This window comes from Grus americana, chromosome Z (genome assembly GCF_028858705.1).
Source record: "Grus americana isolate bGruAme1 chromosome Z, bGruAme1.mat, whole genome shotgun sequence".
Taxonomy (NCBI): Eukaryota; Metazoa; Chordata; class Aves; order Gruiformes; family Gruidae; genus Grus; species Grus americana.
The window spans coordinates 46,663,884-46,689,848 of record NC_072891.1 but is presented as its reverse complement, the minus strand read 5'-3'; the positions used below and the strand labels follow the sequence as shown (position 1 = coordinate 46,689,848).

The 25,965-nt window shown below is 40.1% G+C and overlaps 1 protein-coding gene across 7 annotated transcripts in view; it reads left to right on the top strand.

The window, feature by feature from the left end:
* The window catches only part of PTCH1 (patched 1), a 74,869-nt gene that overhangs the window by 34,564 nt on the left and 14,340 nt on the right, over positions 1-25,965 (top strand). For 3 of the 7 annotated variants that reach the window (XM_054810915.1, XM_054810920.1, XM_054810921.1), the window contains 12 exons: positions 304-451; positions 1,258-1,389; positions 1,706-1,861; positions 2,486-2,584; positions 3,901-4,026; positions 10,972-11,090; positions 12,137-12,536; positions 13,029-13,338; positions 19,900-20,042; positions 22,112-22,295; positions 23,787-24,067; positions 25,604-25,741. In XM_054810915.1, coding sequence (XP_054666890.1) covers positions 304-451; positions 1,258-1,389; positions 1,706-1,861; positions 2,486-2,584; positions 3,901-4,026; positions 10,972-11,090; positions 12,137-12,536; positions 13,029-13,338; positions 19,900-20,042; positions 22,112-22,295; positions 23,787-24,067; positions 25,604-25,741 — 2,236 coding nt within the window. The remainder of the gene's footprint in view (positions 1-303; positions 452-1,257; positions 1,390-1,705; positions 1,862-2,485; positions 2,585-3,900; positions 4,027-10,971; positions 11,091-12,136; positions 12,537-13,028; positions 13,339-19,899; positions 20,043-22,111; positions 22,296-23,786; positions 24,068-25,603; positions 25,742-25,965) is intronic. The other 4 variants (XM_054810916.1, XM_054810917.1, XM_054810919.1 and 1 more) reach the window with 4 other exon arrangements.

Below are 25,965 nucleotides of genomic sequence, written 5' to 3'. Positions count from 1 at the left end.
GATTTTTAGGGTTACATTCTTTGCTCCTGAAACTGATCCTATTCAAAATAATGGCAAAACTCTGATTAACTTCAGTGAAACCAGATTTAGCCTCAATACTGCATAGACCAGTACAGCTGCACCAGATACACAGTAGAATAATTATACTCTGTTCAATTTTAATACGAACATGTGCCCTATAAAATCAAGAACTCATGCAAACTCCTGTTAGGGTCCCATTTGGGACCTGATGCCATGAAAATAATTTCCTGAAAAATGCTCATTTTATCCCTCTTCCTCCTCTCCCTTCTCTTCATGTCACAGCGCCCAGGCTTTGCAAACCATGTTTCAGTTAATGACTCCTAAGCAAATGTATGAGCACTTCAAGGGGTATGAATATGTTTCACATATCAACTGGAACGAGGATAAGGCAGCAGCAATTCTGGAAGCCTGGCAGAGGATGTATGTTGAGGTAAAATTGAAAATAACGTACATATACTATAAAGTCCTGCTGAGATCCACTGCCTTCTGTCACAGCTTTTTACAGTATTTCTTCAAGGAAGATGCTTAAACCAGAACTGAGTCATTGCCTCCCGGTTTTTAAGCTGTTTAGGTTTTTTGGGGTTTTTTGTTGTGATGTTGATTTTTGGGGTTTGGGTTTTTTTTTTTTCAATTAAGAAGCTGCTTGGTTATTCACATACGAGGGGTGATGAAGGTTTCACTCTTTGCCGTCTGGGACATTTTTCCTTTGCTGGGGCTGAGAAGGACCCGAAGAGCTAGCTGGAATTTAAAAGCTTTTGGTTGGCGTGGTTATTCTAAAGGTGTCTGGAAAACATTAGGCAGCCATGGGCTGCTCTCCCAGCGGCCGCCCGGGCCGGGGAGGCTGTGTGACAGTGCCTGGCCTCTGTGTCCCAAGCTCTGACCTCTGCAGCGCTGCTGCTGACCTCTGCAAATGGCCAGGCAGGGGGGGAAGAGGAGCACCCCAAAGAGATCGCTGGACTTGGGTTAAAGGCAAACCTTCATGGTGGAGTTACGGGAAGAGGATTCAAGTGAAATGTTTGGAATGAGCTGGGAATGCAGTAGCCTTTCCTGAAGGATGCAAATTCTTGTCTGAAATAATTACCAAACACATTTGTGTAGTATCAGCGTAATCTCTGTGTAGGTTGTGGGCTTTCGCAGGAACAGTGAGGCAAAAGTAGTTGATTTCAGATGTCTACTGTAGAAGATGGTAATGAACAACTTCTTTGGTCACACCAAGTTTTATTTTTCTTGTCATAGGTTGTTCATCAAAGTGTTGCACAAAACTCTACTCAGAAGGTGCTTTCCTTTACTACGACCACCCTGGATGACATCCTAAAGTCATTTTCTGATGTCAGTGTTATCAGAGTAGCTAGTGGCTACTTACTAATGGTAATAAAATAAATTTATTTAACTTTCTGTGCTAGTAGACCAGGGCCTAAATACCTGCTTTATTGTTACCAGTCAGTAGTCCAGAACATTTTAGGCTTATTTAAAATAAAAACTAGAGGGTTTTTTGCCTCAGGCAAAAAACTATGTCACCTATTCCTCTGTGTAACATCTGTGATGTGTCTGTTCTCTTTAAAAATGTTTGTAAGGATATGCATTTTGGGTGGGGAGAGAAAGCTGTTAGAGAAGGATCCATTCTGATATTTTGCCTTTTTTTCCCCCCAACTCCTTCTTCCCCCTTCCCCCCAACTTGCTTTAGCTTGCCTACGCCTGTTTAACAATGCTGCGGTGGGACTGTGCCAAGTCTCAGGGTGCCGTGGGGCTGGCAGGAGTCTTGTTGGTTGCACTCTCGGTGGCTGCAGGATTGGGCCTGTGCTCATTGATTGGAATTTCCTTTAATGCTGCCACAACTCAGGTATTTAGGAGACACAAGTCTGCTGTTAAATTACAAGTACTCTGTTAGTAAATGAACACAACTGAATCTTTGACGAGAAAAAAAGCTGCAACAGTATTTTGGGTCTTGATTTTTACTTGTATCTTTCTCCTGTCTCATAGTCTATGCTGTGAGAAATTAAATGATTGTGCTGCCAAATGATATTAAAGAAAAAGGCAGGTATCATGTAGTTTGTATAATTTTTAGATTCTGGGTTATTTGATTTTTTTCTGTGTCACAATACGGGTGGAGGCATCCAGTTGTACATAAAAAGCTGCAGGTTTTGTCTTTGAATATGTAAGGATGTTCAGATACTGAAAATATTTGGAATATAACTTGAATTATTATCAGATATTCTTTGTCTACCCAAAACTTGAATTACTTCTGGTGAGATTTTATACCTGTAAATGGTGTACTGCAAGTTCCTCAGCAGTATTCCAGAATAAAAGTTAGTAGCTGTATTGCATCCTTTTGATTTTCATTTTACCCTTGGATTTTTGCACAATGTAATGTAAAAGTTGCTTTAATTAGCCATTTAATCGCTAGCTGCATGGCAGATCATAAAACAACCTTCTTGGGTTTTGTTTGTTTTGTTTCTCCCCCAAGGTTTTGCCTTTTCTTGCTCTTGGAGTTGGTGTAGATGATGTTTTCCTTCTGGCACATGCATTTAGCGAAACAGGACAGAATAAGAGAATTCCATTTGAGGTAATGACAAAATGGGGATTTGAGGGAAGAGAAAACATAAGGCTTCATATAGAAAAAGATAACTGTATCCAGAATTAATTAGTAGTGATAAAAAAACCCAGGTTTTTTTCTCAATACCTTTTCGTAGGGTCTGCAAATTCTTATTTCTGTCAAAATAGGAGATCATGGCAATGTGTGTGATCCTAGAATGTTTTGGAATGTTCACATTCTTATTTTTTGTTTCTTTGGTGGTGTTGGGTTTTTTTTCCTAATAGTTTTAGATTTATTTTGTCTTGAAAATGTAATTTATAGCTGTCACATAAAGGCTAATTTATGTAATCCAAATTCTGCCCAGAATTTCAGTGAAAGTCAAGGTAAATTTAGGAACAAACTCAAATAGGTGTCTCACAATTAATTGATAGAATGCTTTTAACAGAAGAACACAAAAAAGCTGAAAAGAAAGAAGGGGAGGACAACTTAGAAAACAAACATTTTTTATTTATATCAACTGTTATCTTTATTTGTTATGGCCTTACATTTGAGTTATTCTGTATATTTTTCTCTGTTTTTCTTTTCTGAGGTTTATAATTGACCATGACATTTCAAAGCATAACATATTAATGTTATGAAATGTAAGATGTCATCACTTTTATGATCTGTTCCTTTTATTGACCTTTTCTGCCCTCAGTCCAAAGTTTCATATACAAAGTACAAACCATTTTAAAGCAATGTATATTTACCCATTCTGATTTGTACCAGCAATGTCTTCCATGTGCTCTTTCCAGCTGGTTTGGCATGCAGGCACTACAACCTCACTTTACTACAACCTCCATATGCTTCGAAGTAGCCTGTTGGGTTGGGAAAGGGTTATGTGTTTATCTTGATTTCTCTGTGGTTTTTGTGTGTGATCGCTTTGTTTTGGGTTGTTTTGTAACATACTTCTTCAAGATGCGTAGCTATGTTATACCTCTATGCTGTTAATACATGCTTATTTTGTCTGAAAAATGAGAACACCAAGTGGCTCCACTGGTAGAAAATACATCCTACTTAATTACAGATGTATTCGATATGATGTCGGTACCCATATAGTTTTGTGTTCGGAAGCTAGAGTTGGCTTTGATAATGTTTGCTACCCACAAAAAACATGAGCGCTTCATATGTCATCTGCTTTTCTCCTGAACAGTATACTTAGTATATTGTTTATTCTCATATGCTCTCAAATGCACACTTGTATTCAGAATTTCGTTGTAATAATTTTTCACTTGTAGGATGACCCCTTCATTTGCAGGACATCACCTTATTCACTTGACTTTTAAGATACGTCATTTGTTTTGCAGGACAGAACAGGTGAATGTTTGAAGCGAACAGGAGCAAGTGTAGCCCTTACATCTATCAGCAATGTTACTGCTTTCTTTATGGCTGCCTTAATCCCTATTCCTGCTTTACGAGCATTTTCACTCCAAGTAAGTTTATATGCTATTTTGTTAGCTCTTATGTATGGTCCCATCATGGAAGGCCAATGATGATGCCTCTTAGTGGTAGTGTTAAAGTCTGTGTTCAGTGCTGCTGCAGTTCACTGAACCAGTATGTGATCGCTGTTTACCATAGATCTGGGTAATAACAACTGCTGTCTGCCCTTGATTCTGCTCCTCCCATTTCTCATGCCTGGAGTCTCTCGCATCTTATTAGCAGGTGAAAGAACACCCTGCCCCATCACAGCTGGGTTGAGTGCAAAAACCACGATGTATGCAACTAAGCAGCAACAAGTCTCCAGAAAGATTTGCATTCTTAAGTCAAGAGGAGTAGACTGAACTGTGTACTGTAACATTCCTGAGTAGGAATTTAATCCTTGCATTCATGTTTGTCCAATTTGCTGCTCTTAAAAACTGCAACCAAAGTGTAATGACAGCAGCGAATATGCATTTGCCATATTAATTATTACTGCAGCGATTTGTACTGCCTTGCTCCCAATGTAATTTTTAGCAAACTTGGAGAAAACTTCAAGAATTTTACATTTCAACTGCTTTGAGAGAAAATGTGAATTTTATGTGCTGAACCATGTATCGCTCGCTCTCCCTTTCTCTCTTTGTCTTCTTGTATTTGTTTGTGATAATACTCCTTCAGGAATATGAAATACTAAGGACGCTGCAGAAAGCTTTCTTGTAAAAGCAAGGTCTCTTTGAAGAAAGCTTTGGGAGTTTCTCCCCTAACACTGCTTTAATACACAAGCAATTGATAGCACTGTCTGACCCTGGTGCAGAGCAGGCAAACATCACTTTTTCAGTAGTTATTTTTCTTCTGCTGTAGACTGGTTCTCCAATCATTTTTGATTCTCCTTGAGCCCTTGGTGACCCAGAGGAAGCAAGGGCTGTAATTTTTCTTAATACATGTGGCAATTATTGCTGTTTTCAGAGATTTAAGTATGCCTCCATTAAGCTGTAAAATGGTAAAGTGTTTGCAATTGCAGTTACATTACCAGTAAGCATTAATAATTTGTTTAGCATTTCCTTCTCAATAGGGAATGGGTAGTGAATAATAGAGAAAGCGAAGGCCTCATTGGTTTTCTGCATTGTTTAGCAGATATCTGTGGCAACTAAAACTAGATCCTTAGTCCTGAATGGTTAGCAGTATTGAGCTCTGCTGATGTGCCAAAACCTAGATGTCTCTTTTTAAGGTGATGTGACAGTGTGAAATGTGCGAAATCTTTTTTGAAGTGTAACACTTCTTCTAGTGGAAGAAGTTAGTTAAGTCTCCTAAATGTGTGGCCCAGTTCCAAACATTCAACATATCTTTAGCAGCTACCAGGATACTGGAGATCTTTGCTAGGAATCAGAGGAGAAGGCTTGTTTTGTCATGCTTTGTAGTACCAGTGCTTTACAGAAGTTACTTCAGCCTAAATGCATCTCATAAGAAAAACTCGACAGAGATGGGCCATTTATCTTAATTGCACTGCTAAGCTGTTGAGTGGGAGCCACCAAAATGAATTCTTCCTTATCTGATCAAATTTTGCTCAGCCTTTCTCTGTTCTCACTCTTCGCATCAGAAGTGACAGGTTGCTTTTGGAACATATGTGGAGAAAAAGCTGTAATTGTTACTGTAATCTGAGTGTACATTAAATATACCTTTCCTAAAGTCTTTTTGCCTGCTGCCATGCTGTAGACTGAGTCACTGAAAGTTCAGAAAATGAAGTCTGCATAGCAAAATGACAAACAAAAAGTTTCCAGTGAGATTTCAACACGTTCGTGTGTGAACATGTTGATATTATTCAGAATAAAAACATCACGATCAAAGTCCTTTTTCAGGCAGTGATTAATATGGAATCTATGTGTAGGAACGTTTGGGTGTCCAGAAATTAATGTTTGAGTTGCTCAATCTTTTCTCACGTGCATCTGTAATTTGTCTTTGCTTGCACATAGTAACCCCTTTATATGTATATAAGAGATGGAAAAACATGCAAAAAAAGAGCAGCTGGAGACCTGTAATGAGGATTTATTGGTGCTAGAGCAATATGTATAACTGATATGTACCTTAGTTAGGAATCATTAAAATAACATCCTTCATTTTTTAGAAAGGAACATTGCTTTGCCTGATATCACCAGGTAAAATTAAAATCAGGTGATACATTAATCACAGCATTCAGAGTCAGATAACCATGGCAGATTTTGGTGGGTGGTCTCTATTTATATATGGATTTCTTTATTTACAGTCTTCTTCCTCCCTCTCCCTCTTACTCAGGCTTGTTTAAACAAGAAGTCCTTGCCGTCTTTGATAGCTTCCTAGCAAGACTTAGAAAGCAATGAAATACTACATTTACTTTTCACACACACTGCCTTCTTCTCATCTAGATAGTGAATTTTTAACAGATGGGCTCAAAAAAAGGATTGCTCTTGACCTTCTTTTGCTCTTCATTCACTTTTCGTAAGACATTGCAAGATAATTTTCAAAGTTTCCGTAACTTTTGAGGACCAATATCTGTTAAGTAGCCCAGCTGTTGAGGGAGAATAAATGGTTTCCTGCATCTGCAAGCCCAGCTTCTAGTTAGAAACTCATGTTTTGCATATCAATGCTTTCTCCTTTCTCAGCTTCTGTTCTGTCCTGCCAGCTAAAGCAGTTCATTGATACCTCTTAGTTGTTCATTCACTTTACGGAACTTAAACACTGCAAGTTTCATGCTGAGTAGTTTGCTAGGGTTAGCTCTTGCCAAGTTTTAAAAAATGGAAATCAGTCCTTTTGAAAGTGATATTTTCAAAATTAATGCCATTATGCAGGTAGGGACTGGTTTAGCTTTTTCACCATTTCAATGTTTTTTTCATTTGTTGATCTTAGCCCCTTATTTAAGCAGTTTTAGGACTTTGAGATGCTGAACATGTCCCAAATACTTAGTGACAAGAATCACCTGTGAGAGTGCTCAGGACTTTCAATGAGTAGGTCCTCGGTTTTCAGATGTGTTTCATTTCTTAAAATTGTGGTGGTGGAGGAGGTCATCAGAAATCCAATGAAAGTTTTTGAAGTTTGCAGTAGGAATATCTTAAACATAGCCCTTTGTTTTGAGTGTAAATGAAGGAGGGCAAGGCAGAGTATCACAACTACTGGGCTGGATTCTGTCCTCAGACAGAGTATTCGGACACCCTTATGGAATAAATTCTGCCCAGGAAAGAGGAGGTACAGCTTCACAAAAACTCTTCTTGCTTACACCAGAAACTTCCTTTCCTAACAGCAGAGGAGTGGTATGGGTTCACTAATGAGCAGGGGTGGAACTTTTCTCAATAAGTCTTAGCAGTAACTTTTTCCCTCACCATAAGAATGACAATTTTTTTTCGTAAATGTAAAAGTGCATTACCAGGTGGTGGTGGTGGCTTTGTGGAGAGAAGGAGCCTAAGTTTTTGAGCTTATTCAGTTATCTTACTCCGTTGAAGTGGTTTGTCCCCCTCCTTTCACCCACATCATCCACCTTTCCCTGCTCCTGGCAGGAGAATTTAACAAGCAAAATTAGAGCCTAAGGGAAAAGGGGGGGCAAGGAGGGGATCCAAGTCTGTATGCTGTAGGCCGATAGGCAGCAGTAGAGTGGAAGTTTCCCTGACAGACCGCCTCGTCTGTTCATCACCTCTGGCTATACAGCACACCCGTTCTCCTTGGGTGGGCTGCCAGGAATGGCACATAGCAGCACATACCTTCAGCGGGGCCCCAGCCTACCAGCCTGGCTCGCGTCTCCCTTGCTGCCTCCAGCACAGGCTGCCATTCTTCTGCCTCCGTAAACAGTTGCAGTAGCAATAATATTTTTAGGCTGTGCATTATGAAAAGATGCAAAAAGCAGAGCATGTTTCTGAGAAAGTGACCAACGTTTTTTTCTGATTAATGGAATTTTTTACTACTCTGATCTCATTTCACTGAATGCCTTCATTTTACACCCTTGAGTAGGCCGTATTTTATCCCTTCTAGGACTAATCTTACATTTGTTGATTTCTCAAGGAAAAGGTCTGAGACTCTTTCCTCTTCCATTTCACCATTCATCTCTGAAGGGGTGAGAGAAGATGCCCTGTCCCCAAAAATCCTAAGCGTGCTCTCAGTTCGGGTGCTGCTAACAGATTGCCTGTAGTCTGGAAGCTGTGCTGCCTCAGATTTTTGTTGGTGCTTTTCCAATCAATGTAAATGTTACAGATTGTGACAGTTGCAATGATGGTGTTTCTCGTACGTTCCGTTATCAGCTACATGTGTAAATGGTATTGGGAGGGGAGGTAGTGGCTGATGCATCAGCTCAAAGATTGAGTCACCCCGCAACAGTTTCTTCTTTCCCTCTCCTTACCAAGTCACAGGGTGTTGGGTTTTTTTTTATGGGACAACAAATTAGATTTGATACAGGAACAACATTTTCTGTATTTAATTGTGAGAACTGATAACTGTTACATCCTTGAAAAGCTGGGGAGGTTGATGAGGGAGAGACAGTGTGCAATACATAGGAGGTGTGGTGTTGCGCTCTAGGAATCTATTTAAGTACAAATCAGAACACAGAGGATTGCTTAAAATTATTTTACTTGTAGGGTTAGTACCTCAACACCAGGATTGCACAAAGCAAAATGTAGTTGTTCTAAAAAGAGATGCCATGTTAATAGGCAGATTTACTATGTGTTGTTGGATTGTTTTTGATGTTTCTTAAAAAATCAAAAGTGAACATAACTAATTGTAATGGCATCTCCACCATACACTTAAGTATTAGTTTTCAGGGTTAGCAGCATTTGAGATTCAAGGATGTTGGGGTCTACAAAGGGAACTGATAAGGCATGAAATATTTGGAGTTTATGGAACAGGAACAGAGGACTTCTGTCAGTTTTTCAGTCATGCTGGGAGGAGTAAGCATTATTGAGCCAGGCCTCAGCTGTTTTTTCTAAATATCAATAAATCTTAGCTGATCCTTGATAGAAGATCTTGGTTAGACACAACTAATTATTCATGTTATATGGGTGATCCAGCCTTCTTTGGTTTAGCAGCAATAAAGCAAGCAGTTGGTTGAACTAGGTCCAACAAACACCTTGCTTGCAACAGCAACCATTTGTTTTTCTGACAGATTCAATTAATTGTAGAGAGGAGCAAAAGGAAATCACTTGATTTTAAAGTTTTGGCTATGATCTTACATACCTTTCAGTGTGGATATTTATAAATCATTGAATAGTCATTGGATCTTTTCTTTCAAAGATGGCTAAATACTAATTTGGCTTTAAGTACTAGGTAAATTCTGTTCTAGTAGTTATACCTACAGACAACCAGCAGGACCAAAATTTTAACTTGAAGCAGTCTGGAGACAACAAAAGAGAAACACTAACAAAAACCACTTTTGTATACAATATATTTATGATTGAAATGACTAGAAAATATTTACATAACCAGTTGATTCTCTCATTCTCAGAAAAGTAAAACCAATATCTAATCTTTTTCTTATACTTTGATAGCTTCGGGACCCTGAAAATAATTCATTGTTAGTACTTTGATTATCACATGCAGAGACACAAAAATAAAAATTGTATTATTTAGGCAATTTATAGTGTTTATTTGACATGTAAGTGAAGAATTTTTAAAACGTTTTAAAGATAGCACATCCTTTGAGCTGCCAGTTTTGAGTCCTGATTTTTCAACATCGAAAGCAGCCGTTTGTTTATTTTGGAAAAAGGAGGGCCTATTTGTATCAGGTCAGTGACTTCATTTCTGTAGCCCAACTTTTGTTCTTTTTTATGAGTACTTCAACCCAACCAGTCATTACTTCAGAAATTACAGGTGGAGGCACTTGATAGTTTATATGATTTCTTCAACATAAAACTGGGCTACTATTGAGATGCCTACTGCTTATCTAATGGGTAAAATACAAGGATTTCAAGGTGTTGGTTTTTAACCTGTTGAGGCTCAACCATTTTTCTCCCAGTGTCTCTCTTACTCTTGTAACTCTCTTCCAGTCCCATCTATGCCCAGGTTTTCCCTTTGTGATGACTAGTGCTCCTAACAATTGTGAATTACAAAGAAATGCTATTAATAATAGCAGATAGAAGCTGCACCACATATGTTTATGGAGATTTTCTGGGAATCTCTGTGTCGGAAAGAGTTTGAAGTATGGTTTGAAAGAGGGTGGGGGTTTGAAAGAGGGTGGGCGGGGAAGTTGATTTTTTTCATTTCTTAATGTTCGCTTTACAAATTAGACTAAATATTCTTCTTCTAATTTAAGATGTATTCTTGATCTAATTTAAGACTCATTTTGGTAGACTGGCTCATTAATCAGGTTCTGTTAAACACAGGCATATTAATAAGTAGATTTACTATGTGGTGTTGGATTAATTTTGATTCTCCTTTAAAAATAGTCCCTGATAAACTCAAAATGTTGCTCTTTTTGGCTAGACTTTTCAGTAAGTACATCAAGTATATAATATTTTACTAAATAGAACAGTTTCATTTAAATTTACTTAAATCTTTATTTAATTTCTGATTTAATAATGTGCTTTAATGTTATTATGATGCTTAAATTACTTCAGATACCGTAATGTGAGAACTTCAGTTCTAGTTCTAGCTTTGCTTTTACTTCCATCTTTTTTTACTGTGAGACTCTAAATATGGCAGAATATCACGCAAAAGCATGATTCGTTGACTCTTTCTACTTCAAAAATTATCACCATATCTCCAGGCACAAATGTATTAAAATAATGTGAAGTTTATTATTAAAAGAAATTAATTATAGGTCTACTGTAATGAAATGGGAATGTAAATGTGTATCTCCCAGTTTCCTCAGGGAAAGGCTTGAAAGCGTCTGACAGGTTGACATGATAAATGGGTGAACGGATGAGAATTGAAAGGAAGTTTTATGCTTTGTAAAGCTGATGCCCTACATGAAGCTTAGTAACCACATCACTTCTCCTTTGATTGATCTCTAGGCAGCAGTTGTGGTGGTATTCAACTTTGCTATGGTTCTGCTGATTTTTCCTGCTATCCTGAGCATGGACCTTTATCGTCGGGAAGACAGGAGACTGGATATATTCTGCTGTTTTACAAGGTGAGAATGTGTAAAAGATTGATGTATGAGGTGTGTCCTTTGTGGTCACCAGTCAGTGCTACCATTCCTTGTCAGGAGTTGGGAGTTCTTCACTGCAGCAGGGTCAGTATTTTACTGTTGTGATTTCATGGCTAGTGACTGACTTGCATTTGCAAGAGTTACATGAAAGAGTTAAAATACCCCTTTCTCTCTCTCTCTCACATGCACGCACGCACATTTGTCCCTTCATTCACACATATGTTTATATTGACTGTTGGAGTACAACTCTTTGAAGCAGAAAAAAGATCCGTACTTCAGGAATATCTTCAAGTATTTTTAGAATGTTATGAGGTACTGCAAGGTGTCTCTGATAATTTTTTTTTTTTTTTAATAAACTAGGTATCTGATAGGGTCTTACATAGACTAAAATAAAAGGAATGCTTCAATTACTTCTGTAATTTTGTCTCTTCATGTTGCCTATCCTTCCTGGGATTTAATCCTCGCCTATGTTTACTTAATTTTTAAAACATTCAGTCAGTGTGTGGCAAGTGGTTTCAACCTGCCTCCCAAAAGTCTGAGATCTTATCCAGAAGGCCCAAATATTATTTAACAGTTACTTTAATAGTTCTAAACAGAAGAACTCAGTATGTCATGTGTTTACATTTTGATCTAAATAGCTTAATTCTCAGCATGGGCACGTAGATGCAAACTCACACACATATTGTGTATTCAGACTGTGTGCAACTACCTGGCTATTGACCTGATTAGCATGTGTAATTAATGGAGTGATGTGGGTAGATGTCAACGTCTTCAGACAGATGCTGGTTCCTTCCTTCCTGAGGACAAGAAATGTACACATATTCTCAGAGGCCTGCACTTTTAACCATGTCTGAGAAACGTTTCCTAAAGGTGCAGAATAAAATTTACATAAAAGCATTATATTTAATTAATATAAACCATCTAATAGTAGTAGAAGCAGTCTCAGATGGAAGCAGGTTATCCTATCTAGTGTGATTAAAATAAAGATCTATCTAAATGCAAACAGATGTTTTCCTCTTCTCTTACAGTCCATGTGTCACTAGAGTGATTCAGATTGAGCCTCAAGCATATGCAGAAAATGACAATACTTGCTACAGTCCTCCACCACCCTATAGCAGTCACAGTTTTGCACATGAAACTCAGATTACAATGCAGTCTACAGTGCAGTTGCGCACAGAATACGATCCTCATACGCAGGTGTACTACACCACAGCAGAGCCTCGCTCAGAAATATCTGTCCAGCCAGTGACAGTGACGCAAGATAATCTTAGCTGCCATAGCCCAGAAAGCACAAGCTCGACGAGGGATTTGCTTTCCCAATTCTCAGACTCCAGTATGCATTGCCTTGAGCCACCCTGTACAAAGTGGACACTCTCATCTTTTGCAGAAAAGCATTATGCTCCATTCCTCCTAAAACCAAAAGCTAAGGTAATCGGGGAAGTATGTACTTGTTTTTAAAAAATAGACCTCTGCCTTGCCAGTAACAAAATTATCCTGGCAGTGGTAATACATATAAGGAATAAATAGAATTCTTTTGGAATAGCAATTCTTAATAATTTTACAGCTAATTTAATACTTTATAAGTTTTATCTTGCAAGTGCTATAGAGACATACTTTTCGAATATAAGGTGCGAGTGAGGGTTTTGGTGACTTTCAGTAACATAACCTTGTGAATATTGAAACCAAAGCCACTTTTGAACTTTAGTACAATATAAATTTCTCATTTATGATGCAGAGCCCCTTCAATAAAGCATAAATTAGCTTAGCCTGGGGGGGGGGGGAGGGGGGGGCGGGGAAGAAGAAATAAAAGCTTTAAAGTAGACTGATGGGTGGTAATTTTGAACCTTTGTGTTGTGCCATTATGAATTGTTAGTTTCTTTAGAAACCTAAACCCAAATGCATTTCCATTTTCTGTTGCAGATTGTGGTTATTTTTCTTTTTCTGGGTTTACTTGGGCTCAGCCTTTATGGAACCACCCGGGTGAGAGATGGACTAGATCTCACAGACATTGTACCACGGGAAACACGGGAATATGAATTTATTGCTGCACAGTTCAAGTACTTTTCATTCTACAACATGTATATTGTGACACAGAAAGCAGACTATCCCAATGTCCAGCACTTACTTTATGAACTTCACAGAAGTTTCAGCAATGTGACATACATTTTGTTGGAAGAGGATAGGCAGCTTCCCAAAATGTGGTTGCACTACTTTCGAGACTGGCTGCAAGGTAAGACAGAGTTACATAAATTTTTCTTAATTCTACAGTAGTAACGATTTATTCACGCAGGAGGGAGAATGCCTAGGTACTGATCTGAACTCACACATTGACTCACTGTTTCTCCAACAGGTCACCTTGTGGCTAAGTTTACTCCCCAGTAAGAGAGTTTTGAAGCTTTAAGAGAGTATATCCATGAGAGGCCATCTCATGCCATTAATTTCTAAGCAGCTAATGAGGAGTTTTGCTTTATAATTAATGGCCAAATATGGCCCACTGTCTTGGGAAAATAAATGTTTGCTGAGCGTTTTGAGAACAGTAAATGTAAAGTCCCCGTCCAGCGATGTATTTTGGCACAGGCTTAACTTTCAGCACGTGAGTGATCCTGTTGGCTTCAGCTGGGACTGCTGGCATGAAGAAAATTCAGTGTGGCTTATGTGTTTTATTGGATGGGGAACTTATTATATATTCTAGATTTCCAGTCAAGTACCCTCACTCTTTCTATGGTGCTACTTTTTCTGTGCTGAGTTGTAACAGGGCAGGGGAAGACAAGAGAAGACATGGCCTTTCAGGTACTATGGTGATAATTATATTAAAGTCAGGTTATTAAAGGTATTATAATTACACATGTTGAGACAAATAACTGTTTTGTATTTAAAATAAATAGTACTATTACATCTCAGCAAATTTAACAGCTCTCTACTGTGAGCGAACACACTCTGCCCAGGAGTACTTCTGTCCTACCTCTGTCTTTCTGTTGGGAGAATCTCCAGGAAGCTTTTGCCAACAGAAAAATAAATTGTGCTGACCTAGTGAGACTGTAAATTTTAACCTTAACTGTTTACAGACGACCAGTGCAGCCAATGATTCTTAGAGAACATGTAGGTAACTGCCAGTATTTGGGGTATTTTATTCCTTCTGAAAATATGTCAGGCAATAATAGGAAAGCAGATGCCTCTAAGTGATGCATCTAAACAAAACGATGACGTTTCTTGTGTGTTTAATGCACTGATAAATCATGCAAAGCAGTATTTCAGCTATTAGCTTTTTTTTTAAATGGTTTTTAAATATATTGGATCCATTCATTACAGCCTACTTACTGGAAGTTTTACTTAAAATATTTTGCTCACATAAGCATATTGAGCTGTAAGGGAAGGTATTACTGGCAGGAAGAAAATTCAATATCGCTTTAAAGTTTTGCTGAATTGAAACCTTATTATACTTTTTAGATTTCTAAGCATGCTTTTCTACATGCTTTTCCAAATTCTCTTGTGCCTCTGCTGTTTAGTTTGTTTCTCTTGTGGGTATTATTTGTTGTTGTTCCAAAACAGCAGGAAAAAATGTGTCTGGTGTCCCCAATTCCACCTCCCTCCTCTCCCCTCCCCCAAACCTGTGAGGGAGGCAGAAATCTGAGAGCATGTTCAGGATCTTCACTCGTTAGTGCTGAGCCTCACCATGCTCTGCCGGCGATAAAGTCGGGAAGAGGTGCCCTTGGATCTTCTTGGCGTGAAACGCTGGAATGTAGCCCACTTGGTGTTGCTCCCAGCAGAGCTTGCATTCCCATTCCCCCTCTCTCAGACTCACCACACGCTTTCCCAAATGTCTTCCACTTTGGATGCCTCTCTGTCCTCTTTGTAACCCCCTCCTTGTGCTAAGGACAGTTTGTGTGGCCCTGGCCCAGTGCCAAGGGCCTGCACATCTCCTTCTTTATGCTGTATGTCCATGCTTATATGTCACCTTTCCAGATCCGCTCCTCTTAGGGGTGTTCCTATTCTCTGTTCTCTATTGAAGAGTTCCATAGTTACATTTCCCCTTGCAGCCCACATTAGCCTGCCTGTCCTTCTTCCTTGTCCTCTGCTTTTCTTTGATTAGAGGAGCTGTGAGTATTTCTGGTACCCTGGATATACTGACAAGGTGCATGGAGCTAAAACACTGCGCTGGAATGGTCACGGACACTCCCAGGAAGCAGTGGCTTGCAGTGGTTCAAGTGGATGTGCCATCCCTGTGACAGAAGGCACATTGCTTGGCCCGTTGATCACCCACAGCTTTAGAATTGACCATTATGATTACTAATTAGCATTTAGGACTGTGTCCTTACCCTCCCTCCCCACCTTCCTCAAGAGAGGCACAATTAATACAAACCATCTGCTTTGTAAAGATGTAGGGCTGTCTTCGCAGAGTGTGGTACTGCATTCACAGCACTGTAAGGAAGAAGGATATTGAGATGTATCAATAGAAAGAAGTTACGTTTTAATATGGTACAGGGCATTGATGTAATGGCTTGGACAGGTATACGCTTCGCTGGGTAAAAAACTGGCTGGATGGCCAGCCCCAGAGAGTTGTGGTGAATGAAGTTAAATCCAGTTGTTGGCCAGTCACAAGTGGTGTTCCCCAGGGCTCAGTACTGGGACTACGTCTCTTTAATATCAGTAATCTGGATGAGGGGATTGAGTGCACCCTCAGTAAGTTCTCAGATGACTCCAAGTTGTGCAGGAGTGTTGATCTGCTGGAGGATAGGAAGGCTCTACAGAGGGATTTTGACAGGCTGGATCAAAGGGCTGAGGCCAGTTTTATGAGGTTCAGCAAGGCTCAGTGCCAAGTCCTGCACTTGGGTCACAACAACCCCGTGCAATGCTATAGGCTTGGGGAAGAGTGGCTGGAAAGCTGCCCGGCAGAAAAGGACCTGGGGGTGCCGGCTGAATGTGAGCCAGCAGTGTGCCCAGGTGGCCAAGAAGGCCAACAGCATCCTGTCTTGTATCAGAAACAGTGTGGCCAGCAGGACGAGGGAAGTGATTGTCCCCCTGTACTCAGTGCAGGTGAGGCCACACCTCAAGTAATGTGTTCAGTTTTGGGCCCCTCACTACAAGAAAGACATTGAGGTGCTGGAGCGTGTCCAAAGCAGGACAATGAAGCTGGTGAGGGGTCTAGAGTATAAGTCTTATGAGGAGCGGCTGAGGGACCTGGGGTTGTTTAGCCTGGAGAAAAGGAAGCTGAGGGGAGACCTTCTCGCTCTCTACAACTACCTGAAAGGAGGTTGTAGCCAGGTGGGTGTGGTCTCTTCTCCCAAGTAACAAGTGGTAGAACAAGAGGAAACAGCCTCAAGTTGTGCCAGGAGAGGTTTAGATTGGATATTTGGAAAATTTTCTTTACTGAGAGGGTTGCCAAGCACTGGGACAGGCTGCCCGGGGAAGTGGTTGAGTCACCATCCCTGGAGGTGTTTAAAAGACATGTAGATGTGGTACTTAGGGACATGGTTTAGTGGTGGACTTGGCAGTGGTAGGTTAATGGTTGGGCTTGATGATCTTAAAGGTCTTCTCCAACCTAAATGATTTTATGGTTCTATGAATGGGGGTGACTAAACTGTTACGCTAAAAGCTGCCACACTTGTCATGTTTAGGGAATTATCTCAAGGTGCAGACACTAATAGATTAATACCTTATCTTTACCAACTGCAGCTGATGTTGAAGGAGTAAAAGGGACAGAAGGTGAAAACAGAATTTACAAACAAGGTACAGTTTTAGGCTGGATTCAGGGGGAGGATCCTCTGTGAGGTGGGCGTGGTTCTGCTCGTGTGTTTTTACATGCTGGAGGAGCAGGATAATCAAAGTAGAGACAGCTTTGAATTTCGTGGCTAATTCCTGCCAACTTGACTGGGAATTCAGTGCTAGAGATTCATGGCTCAAGATGGCCTTAAGACACGCACACACTTATCTGGCAGAATGAGGGAAGCAACAGCGTATGAACAAAAGTGTTTTTTATCAAGAAGGCATCCTTGGTCTTAGCTGTATATTTCTCATCATTTACTAGCAGTGAAGTGCCTTCAGCCTAACGCGCTTCTTTTTTCAGAGGTTCCCTTGTATTTTGTTTTCTGGTATCATATCATGTTAGCATATTTTCTGTTACTGAAAATGCAACAGAAGAGGAGTTAACACTAATCATTCACTTAAACTGGAAATGTTAACATTATTTTTGTAAGCGACTGAATGTAAATGAGGTAGCTTGAATTCCCCGATGGCTTGTAATTAGTCTTGTTTTTGCAAAGGGTAATCTTATCTGGTGTTTCATGGTGCCAGCTGTTCACATGAGTCAGTAGGAATTCCTCCTCACCCCCATTCCTGGATCCCACATAATTTTGGAGGATTTCACTTTCTTCTGAATCATTAAGCAAATATGACTGTTGATATGAAAAAATCCCATATATAAGATTTTAAAAATTCCCTTAATTTTTGTAACTTTTCTGCAGAAAGAGGTCAACAAGTTACTTTTATATTTCTGCCCAGAAACATTTCATTAATCTCATTTATAAAAGATTAACTGTCTTTTAACATCATTGGTATGAACAGTTTGTAACAGAATTACTGTTTGCTTTGAAAGCAGCAACTCTGCTATTAATTTCAAAGTGTTAGGGGAAACTTTAATTATTGAAATTTCGAAATTCTTTAGAAATTAAGTACAACTGATAGTGGTTTCTCATTCTTTCTGCAGACTTTCTGCAAGGTCATTAATAAAATAACCCAGAGCATAAAGGGTTTCAGCAGGGTTTGACGGACAGCCAACTTGGTGAGAACAGGGGATGAGGACAGATGCAAGAGAGTTGAGTTTTCACCGAGTGCAGTAATGTTAAATGTACATGCCCTTTTTAGATATACCTTGCAACCACAAATCAATAACATCCCATGCCAATGGATATATTTATTACTGTGTGTCTGGAGCCCCCTGACAAGGGTTGGATGTTAGTCTGGAAGCTCTGCCCCCACATGCTGTCCATCATAGAAATTTGTGTGCTCCTCCTGCTGAAGGGGAACATTTTTACTGTAAGTTAAACTGTTCTTCAGCAGTCTCCTTTCCCACATGATTTTTCGACAGCCTCCTCTTAACCTCCCAAAGTCGTCTTTGACATGACTGGTACGATAGCACAAATGCTCTCACCTGGCCACTTTCTGAAAGACTGACACGGAGCTGAACTTGGCACAGGGGAGATGGATTGGTATTTTTCCACATCCTAAGCAACGTTTTCCCCTCTCCAAGGGCACCAGCAAACAACATTTTGGTGATGCCAGAAAACCTGTCCTCCTCCTGGGCAGGTGCCAGAGGGCTATGTGCGGAGATCTGGCAGGCTTCTTTCATTGCTTGGTTGTCAGCCTGTTGGCTTCACGAGTGTATACAATTTGGCAGGAGAAACATGGGAGGCAGTTTTCTAAGGGAGGGGAGATGAATTTGTAAACGGGAGCTGGTACTGTGGCCCAGAGGTGGTGTCAGCCGGTAGCGTTTTCTCTTCCAGCTTTCTTATCTCTGTACAGCTGTAGCTAGCCTATCTGATCTGTAATGACGGTTTTCATTATGGCTCCTCAGCACAGCTGTGAGGTGGGTTGGCGATTTCCTCCACCACCACTCCCCCAGCCTTTTCCTTCCCTTCCCTGGACATGCGGTTTGTCATCTGCTTGCACAGAGCCTCCTTGTACTGGGCTGTGGCTTCCTGTACTAAATCTGATCCAAATTTGTGCTGTGAGGTATTCCCTCCCCCTTGAAGGGTGGCAAAGAGGAAAATAACAGTTGAGAGTGAATAGGTGTTGGCTGTGATCTTTACATGTGCTGGCAGCAGATCCCACGACTTGTATTAGCTGCACAAGTTGAACAGATGGAACAAATTGACAAAATCGTGTTCACTCACGCTGTGCTTGAGGAGCAGCTGAGTTGCTGTTTGAAGTTGAAAGTTTGAGTGTGGGTTTTTTTTTCTCCTTGTAGTGAAATTTCTGGTTATATCGTAGAAGCTATTGCCTCAGTGCTCTGCAGTAGCCCAAAACAGTTAATGAGAGCGGTGTGTGTCCTCCTCCATGGCTCAGTGCACTTGGCCAGGGTTTTGGTGACGCAGAAGGGAGTATGAAGAGTGTTTCCCTTCTAGATAACAGACTAAATGCCTCCTCTGGTTTTAACTCCATGGTAGACTACGAAGTTGGATCAGGGCTTTGTGTTCTGGCATCATTTAAGGCAGGGCAAAACTTCAGCTTTGTTTTGAGGACGGTATGTATGAAAGAGGTGGTAAAAGCAAATACACTTACGGAGGTTTGAGTGTGATGATTCTGGAATTGTGGTTCACAAGGAAAACCACTTTTTATTCCAGACAGTCTTAACTCTTCCTCTTACACTTCTCCAAGCAGAGCGCTAGACTGCTCTCAAAGGCTCTGAGAAGGACGCAGGACCAGAGGGTCCTAATTCTATCCAGGATCTCCTCTTTGCCTTGAGGGAAAGCTGGTTTACACCAGTGCACATTGCATCTGCAGCTTGCTAGTCTGGTCTGCACAACATGGGAAGACTCTTGAGGCTTCTCCCTTGCACTTTTTTGCTCCCCCTGCCTTTCTTTGGGTAAAATACTGGAGATGCACCTGGTTCTTTTACCTTCCCACACTCTGACAGTGAATGAGAAGCCCCAAATTTAGGAGGCAGCAGGTGGACAATTTTCTTTCTGATTCAGCTATGAAGAAGACTCATTATTCTTTCTTCCTATTGAAATTTGTTTCTAAGTGATACTTACCTGATTGTTCTGTCTTCCCCTTGCATCTCTTAACTATTCAGGACTTCAGGATGCATTTGACAGCGACTGGGAAACTGGGAAGATCACTTACAACAATTACAAAAATGGATCAGATGATGCCGTTTTGGCTTACAAACTCTTGGTACAAACAGGCAACCGAGCAAAGCCCATTGACATCAGCCAGGTACCGTATCAGAGTCCATACTGGTTTATAGAGGAATACACAAGTCTTCAGGGGTAGGGGGAGATGCAAAGAGCATGTCGTAGTCTCTTTTTTCATCTTGATGAATTGAATGCCTGAGTTACACCTTACCGCACAGCCTCATTGACTTTGCCGAAGCTGCTTGTTAGCAGCAGTCTGGCCTGTGTTGCTAAGTATTCAAAATCAACACTGGGAATGCCTGCCCTTGATTATTACTGGTTGGCATGTGTTTGGTGCTGCTCCTGTGTCAGACACACTCGGTTCCCACTGAAATTGTTGTGAAAAATGCTTTGATGCATCCATAGGTAGATGGAGTCTGGTCCTATGCCAGATAGAGGCAACGTTAGCCTTGTTAGCCCTAAGTGGCATTGTTTCTGATTTGAATCAGATTGCCTTCGAGGGTTGACCTTTGCTCAGCTTTCTGCTGTGGCTTTGTATCTAGCATTTGCAGTTATTTGGTTGGTCCCTACCGATTTATGCAAAACATAACATTTAAAAAAGGTGTCAATGGATGATAGCGGAAGGGGACTGAAGTCATTCCATGCGGTATCATATTCTTGTACCATCATCACCAAATACAGCTATACTGTTGTAGAACTAAGAATGGCAGTTGTTTGAGTTGCCTGAATAAAATATGTCTGAGGTTCTTTTGCAAGGTTATCACAGCATACACCTGCATTTGCTGTAGCCATTGGTAGATGGAAACACATTAGGTTTGACTCCTTACACTAAAATAAAATTCTAAATCTCTAAGAAGAAATTCTGCACTAACCTAACTTCTCCTCTCCTGGAGTCATCATTGACTCGCTGTGCTTTCAGGCAGAAAAATAGTCTTTCTAATGAGCTTCTTGGCAGATCTGCTTATTGTCTTTCTTTTTTCCTGGCATTAAAGGTGACAGATTTACAGAGTACATTGTTCAAAGTTACTATGGTGTGTAAAACACACTGCTGTATAGCAACATGCAGCATGCTGTCAGGTCTGAATGAAGCTTCAGCTATGAATTAAGCAAAGAAAGGGAGTTGAAGAGAAAACCTTCAGTGAGATTTTGTTTAGCAGAGTGTACCAGGTACTCTGTGGAACAAATGCGATTGGACTGCAGCTGCTGATATAATTTCCTGTGCCTGGGAGGGAGAAAAGTGCGGTGCACCCACAGGGGCTGAGCGCTGTACTGTGCAGTTCCAGAGACAGCTTGAAGACATACAGTTGTTGCATATCCTGTGGACTAATTGAATCCAGATCCTTGGAATCCAGCTTTTTTTTTTTTAACTGCTGTCACTGTTGTTTTTCATTTCATTAAAAAGACCTGAAACTGGAGCCAAGCCAGAATTTTAAATAAACAAAACAAAAAACTCTAGTAATACTTTTCACCCACAGAGTCCTCTGTCAGAGCTCTAGCTGTGCAGGATTTGGCTACAGAACCCTAGAAGTGTACCACTGCTGTTTACCCCACAGATGCATTTGCCCACAGTGACCCAAATAACACAGGGCACTCGTCTGCTTTCTTGATGCTGGGCATTTTCTGAATACATAGGTCATAGGAGGCAAGTGTTAGCAAAATTTATACAGATGTTGTTTTATTTTTATAGCTCTCCTCCATTTACTGGGTGGCATTTCCTTCAGTGTTAACAACAGAGGTTAACTGCACACAGACGTGTATAGGGACTCTTGCCAGGTTTTCTTTCCCTTTCTTTAAATACGTTTCTCCAACTTCGTTGTTTTTCACTCCTGGCTGCAGGCTTTCAGAGTTTGGATTTAATTGGTTCAGTCTATTCTGGAACTGTTTGCTGATTTAGTGGTTATTGTAAATATTATATGAGTACTAATTTATAAATAACCACTGTCTACTGTCACTGTAGTTTTTTAGAATTTTTTTTTGTTGTTGTCAAGCAATAGTTTACTGGTAGGTCACTTCAAGTGAAGATTCATACTCTTCTGCTTTTCCCCTCCTATGTGTATGTTGCATCCCCAGGCCATTTGTTGAAAGTTTTACAGCAAGAGCCCCGAAAGCGAAACCCATTCTGAAAGGCTTCTAATTTTTTCCATTTTGCAGTTGACTAAGCAGCGTCTGGTGGATGCGGATGGAATCATTAACCCAAATGCTTTCTACATCTACCTGACAGCCTGGGTTAGCAATGACCCTGTGGCCTATGCTGCTTCGCAAGCTAACATCCGGCCTCACCGCCCAGAGTGGGTCCACGACAAAGCAGACTATATGCCAGAAACAAGGCTGAGAAGTAAGTAGCATTTCATCTTAATGTCTTACAGTTTATGTAAGTGCCCCTACTCCTTCCTTCAAGAACCAGTAACTCTGTAGTTGGCTGATGCTGCACAGGGCTCAGAAGCGTAAACACGACAATATATTGTGTTATGCTGTGGTCTTAGGAGACCCATGCACCATTGCAAATGTGGCACGGCTGCAGGGTTTTATCGTGTTGAAAAATGAGTTTTATAACAGTTTAAAGCTCTAAAAACTTACAGTAGGCATCGCTTTTAAGTGTCACCTCATAGTTCTGTTTGTGAGAGAAACCTGGAAATTGCATGAAGTTCCTGCCTATGTCATTCTGAGATTTTATCCCTGAGATTATATCATGTTTATCCTCAATTCTTAATAGCTAAGGGATTTTTATCAAATTAGCTCATACGTTAAGTCACCAACACTGATACAGTACAAGAGCTATTTAGGTAGAGGAATAGTCCCATTCTGTGCCATTCACTGTTTCCTGAGCAGCAATGCCATTTCTCATCGCTTTGCTTCAGCTTTCAATGTATTGGGAGAATTGCTAGTTGGACACCAGTGGGGAAGGGGAGAGGACTGGTGTGCTTGGAAATGTGCTTGAGTAACCAACTAGCCGTGCTTCAGTGTGTCCAAACCCTAGAGCTTTGTGGCAGTCAGCCAAATCTTGTCTTAATGAAAATTTATAGTTGAGATTATAATAGGACAAATCATGTTTAGCAAGTCAACTGAATGACCCTGCAGGGTCTGGAACACACAACGGCAGTAACAAAATGCTTGTTGTGGAAGCTTTTTTTTTTCATGTCATACAGTAGACTTAGCGTTACGCTCAAAAAGAAGAATGGAGTGTGTTGGTTTGTCAGATTATTAAAGGATAAAAAGTTACGTATTTCCTCAGTAAACCATTACTTTTATATTAGGGGTTTTTTTTCCCCAGTCATTTGCATCAGTAATATAATATGGATTTCTGAATCTGACTTTCAGACTATTCAATGGAAATCTTAAAAACCAACCAGCCTGATCGAGCATAGTTCTCTAATTTTGTGTCAGTGGACCTCAATTAATCTCAGTGAAATGACCTTTGATTTCAAAGGAACTGCACTTGCATAAAAGAGGAGCATTTAGAGAAAATGTTTAAGATTATATGATCTTCTACTTTTTATTGCAGTTAGGGATTTTTGGCCAGGTATTCAGTAAAAACCACTATAGCACTGATGAGGACTAAATACATGTATTGAAGTATATCTGTTAAATTATATAGACTAGACTGTGTTCATCCCATTGCACTGCATGATAAGATACAGTAATCTCCTCTACTGCTTCAGCTTTCAATTTACTGGGGAGTTGTTAAAATGTCACTTGTTCCAAAGAAATAAGATTAAAAATCAACACCTTTACGCGTTTTGTTGTGGAGAACAAAATGCTTTGTTAATCCTGCTCTCTGTGTATCTTCTTCTTGCCAAACATATTAACACTGCTGTCCTTTTCCTAGTTCCAGCAGCTGCGCCCATAGAATACGCTCAGTTTCCTTTCTACCTCAACGGATTGCGTGAAACTTCTGACTTTGTGGAGGCTATCGAGAAAGTGAGAGCTATCTGTAGTAACTACACCAGCCTGGGGATCGCCAGCTACCCAAATGGTTACCCATTTCTCTTTTGGGAGCAGTACATTGGGCTTCGTCACTGGCTCCTCTTATCCATTAGCGTGGTTTTGGCTTGCACGTTTCTGGTGTGTGCCCTCTTCCTCCTAAACCCCTGGACGGCTGGGATCATTGTAAGTTTATTATAAGGGTCTTTGTTGAAGTCAAATTCCTTTCAGCATAGCTCTTGCTGTAGTCGGGAAGGTTTTGTTTATGTCTGGGCCTCTGGTGGAGTATGTATATTGCATCACTCATTATATATTTATTCAACTTGAGGGGGTAGGGTTCATGCTAAAGGTATAAACCTTAATAACCTTAATCCTTTGGCCACCTTTTTTGCAGCTTTAAAGGTTTCTTAGAAAGGTACATAAACTTTTGCCCTTGCTGAGATGCACGCTAACATGAGAAATAAAGACACAGAGGAAAATTGAGAGTTTTATTAAATATTGAAGTTATTTCTAGTTATTTCTTCCTTCTCGCTTTTATCCAACGTAGTTATTTTTCAAGGCAGTTGCTTGTGACTAACTTGCCTGTGAATTTTCCTACTAATTTCTGAATGCAGTCTTTCTGGAAAAACTGAAATGGTTAGGTTGTACAGTACACGCTGTGGAAAGACTGTAGCTGAGCTTTCGAGGAGAAAGTGACATAAAATTATAAACTGAAGAGAATACTCCTCCATGCTTTCTGCAAGGCACCATAAGCCTCTCAGTAAACATTCAAGTTAAATTGAATGATGATGTTCCTATGTTTAAATTCCATAAACTATCGTATGGTTTATAAAATGCCAGAAGTAGAAAAGTGTAAAACAGTTACTAGTTTTTGTAATGTACGTTTATACGACAGGTATGTTAAAAGGTAAATGTTTAGTCTAGAATATTTTTCATAGCACTTAATCAAGCAATTTATGTTATTACTCTTGATTCATTAGCTTATAAAATCATTTATTGTAGTGCATACTTTTTTCCCTTGGAAAAGGCGTTTATGTTCAGAGTCCACCATTGCTTTTATGTCTATCTTTTTTTCCTGCTTGGCTTTAGCAACTTTTAAAGTTGATTCTACAGATTTCCTCCCCTCCCTTTTCCTCCATCTTTTTTACAAGCTAGATGAAAGAAAAATAAAAGCTTTCCCTTAGATTTAAATGTTCGCTTTGTCCGTGTCAATCCCTCCAAGTATCTTAAAAGCTCAGAGCCTGTCTGTAACCTGAGACTCGTCAGGTGATCATAGCATTCACTTTCTTCTGGTCTTTAAACCTACTCAAGAGTCCTCCTCACTTATATTTGCAGTTCTACAAAAATAATTCCAACATAGCTAGGTGAAAGTTACTTTTTCTTGAAGGATTGCCTGAGGAACAGGTGAAAAGGAAGAAATGTATGTTTTGGGGAGTATCCATGATCAGGAAGAATAAATTGGTTTTCAGGTCACAGATAAATTGTAACCAACGCAAAATTGATGTTTCGTCTGTTAACTGGTTCTTAGGAGTATAATTTAAACAGGCTCCTTAGTGAGTCATTGCCATTGAGCACAATGAAACAAGGAAAAGCGGCTTGTCTTAGGGAATACAGGATGGCTTTGAGGAGTACGTTTTGTAGTCACCATGTTGTTTTGAAATATCTTTCTCTTCATTTGTTTGGAGTATCAGAAGTTACTAACAGCTGTTTGAAAACATGTAGGTGGTGGTGCTGGCTCTGATGACTGTGGAGCTGTTTGGCATGATGGGTCTAATTGGAATAAAGCTGAGCGCAGTGCCTGTGGTTATCCTGATTGCTTCTGTTGGCATTGGCGTGGAATTCACTGTTCACGTTGCTTTGGTACGTAAAATCAGTATGCATTTTCAAAATATTTTAAAATAAAATGGTGGTAATGTTAGTATCACAAATCCTTACTTAGTCTCCTAAGTCAGTGACATGATTCTCAGAAGGAAGTTGGTCACAGACAGTTTTGTGTGCCATTTGGTTTGTCTTGATAGAGCGAGGGTATCTTGATGAAGTAGTTCCTGAGTCAGTCTCCTGGGAGATAAGAGGGCATACATTAC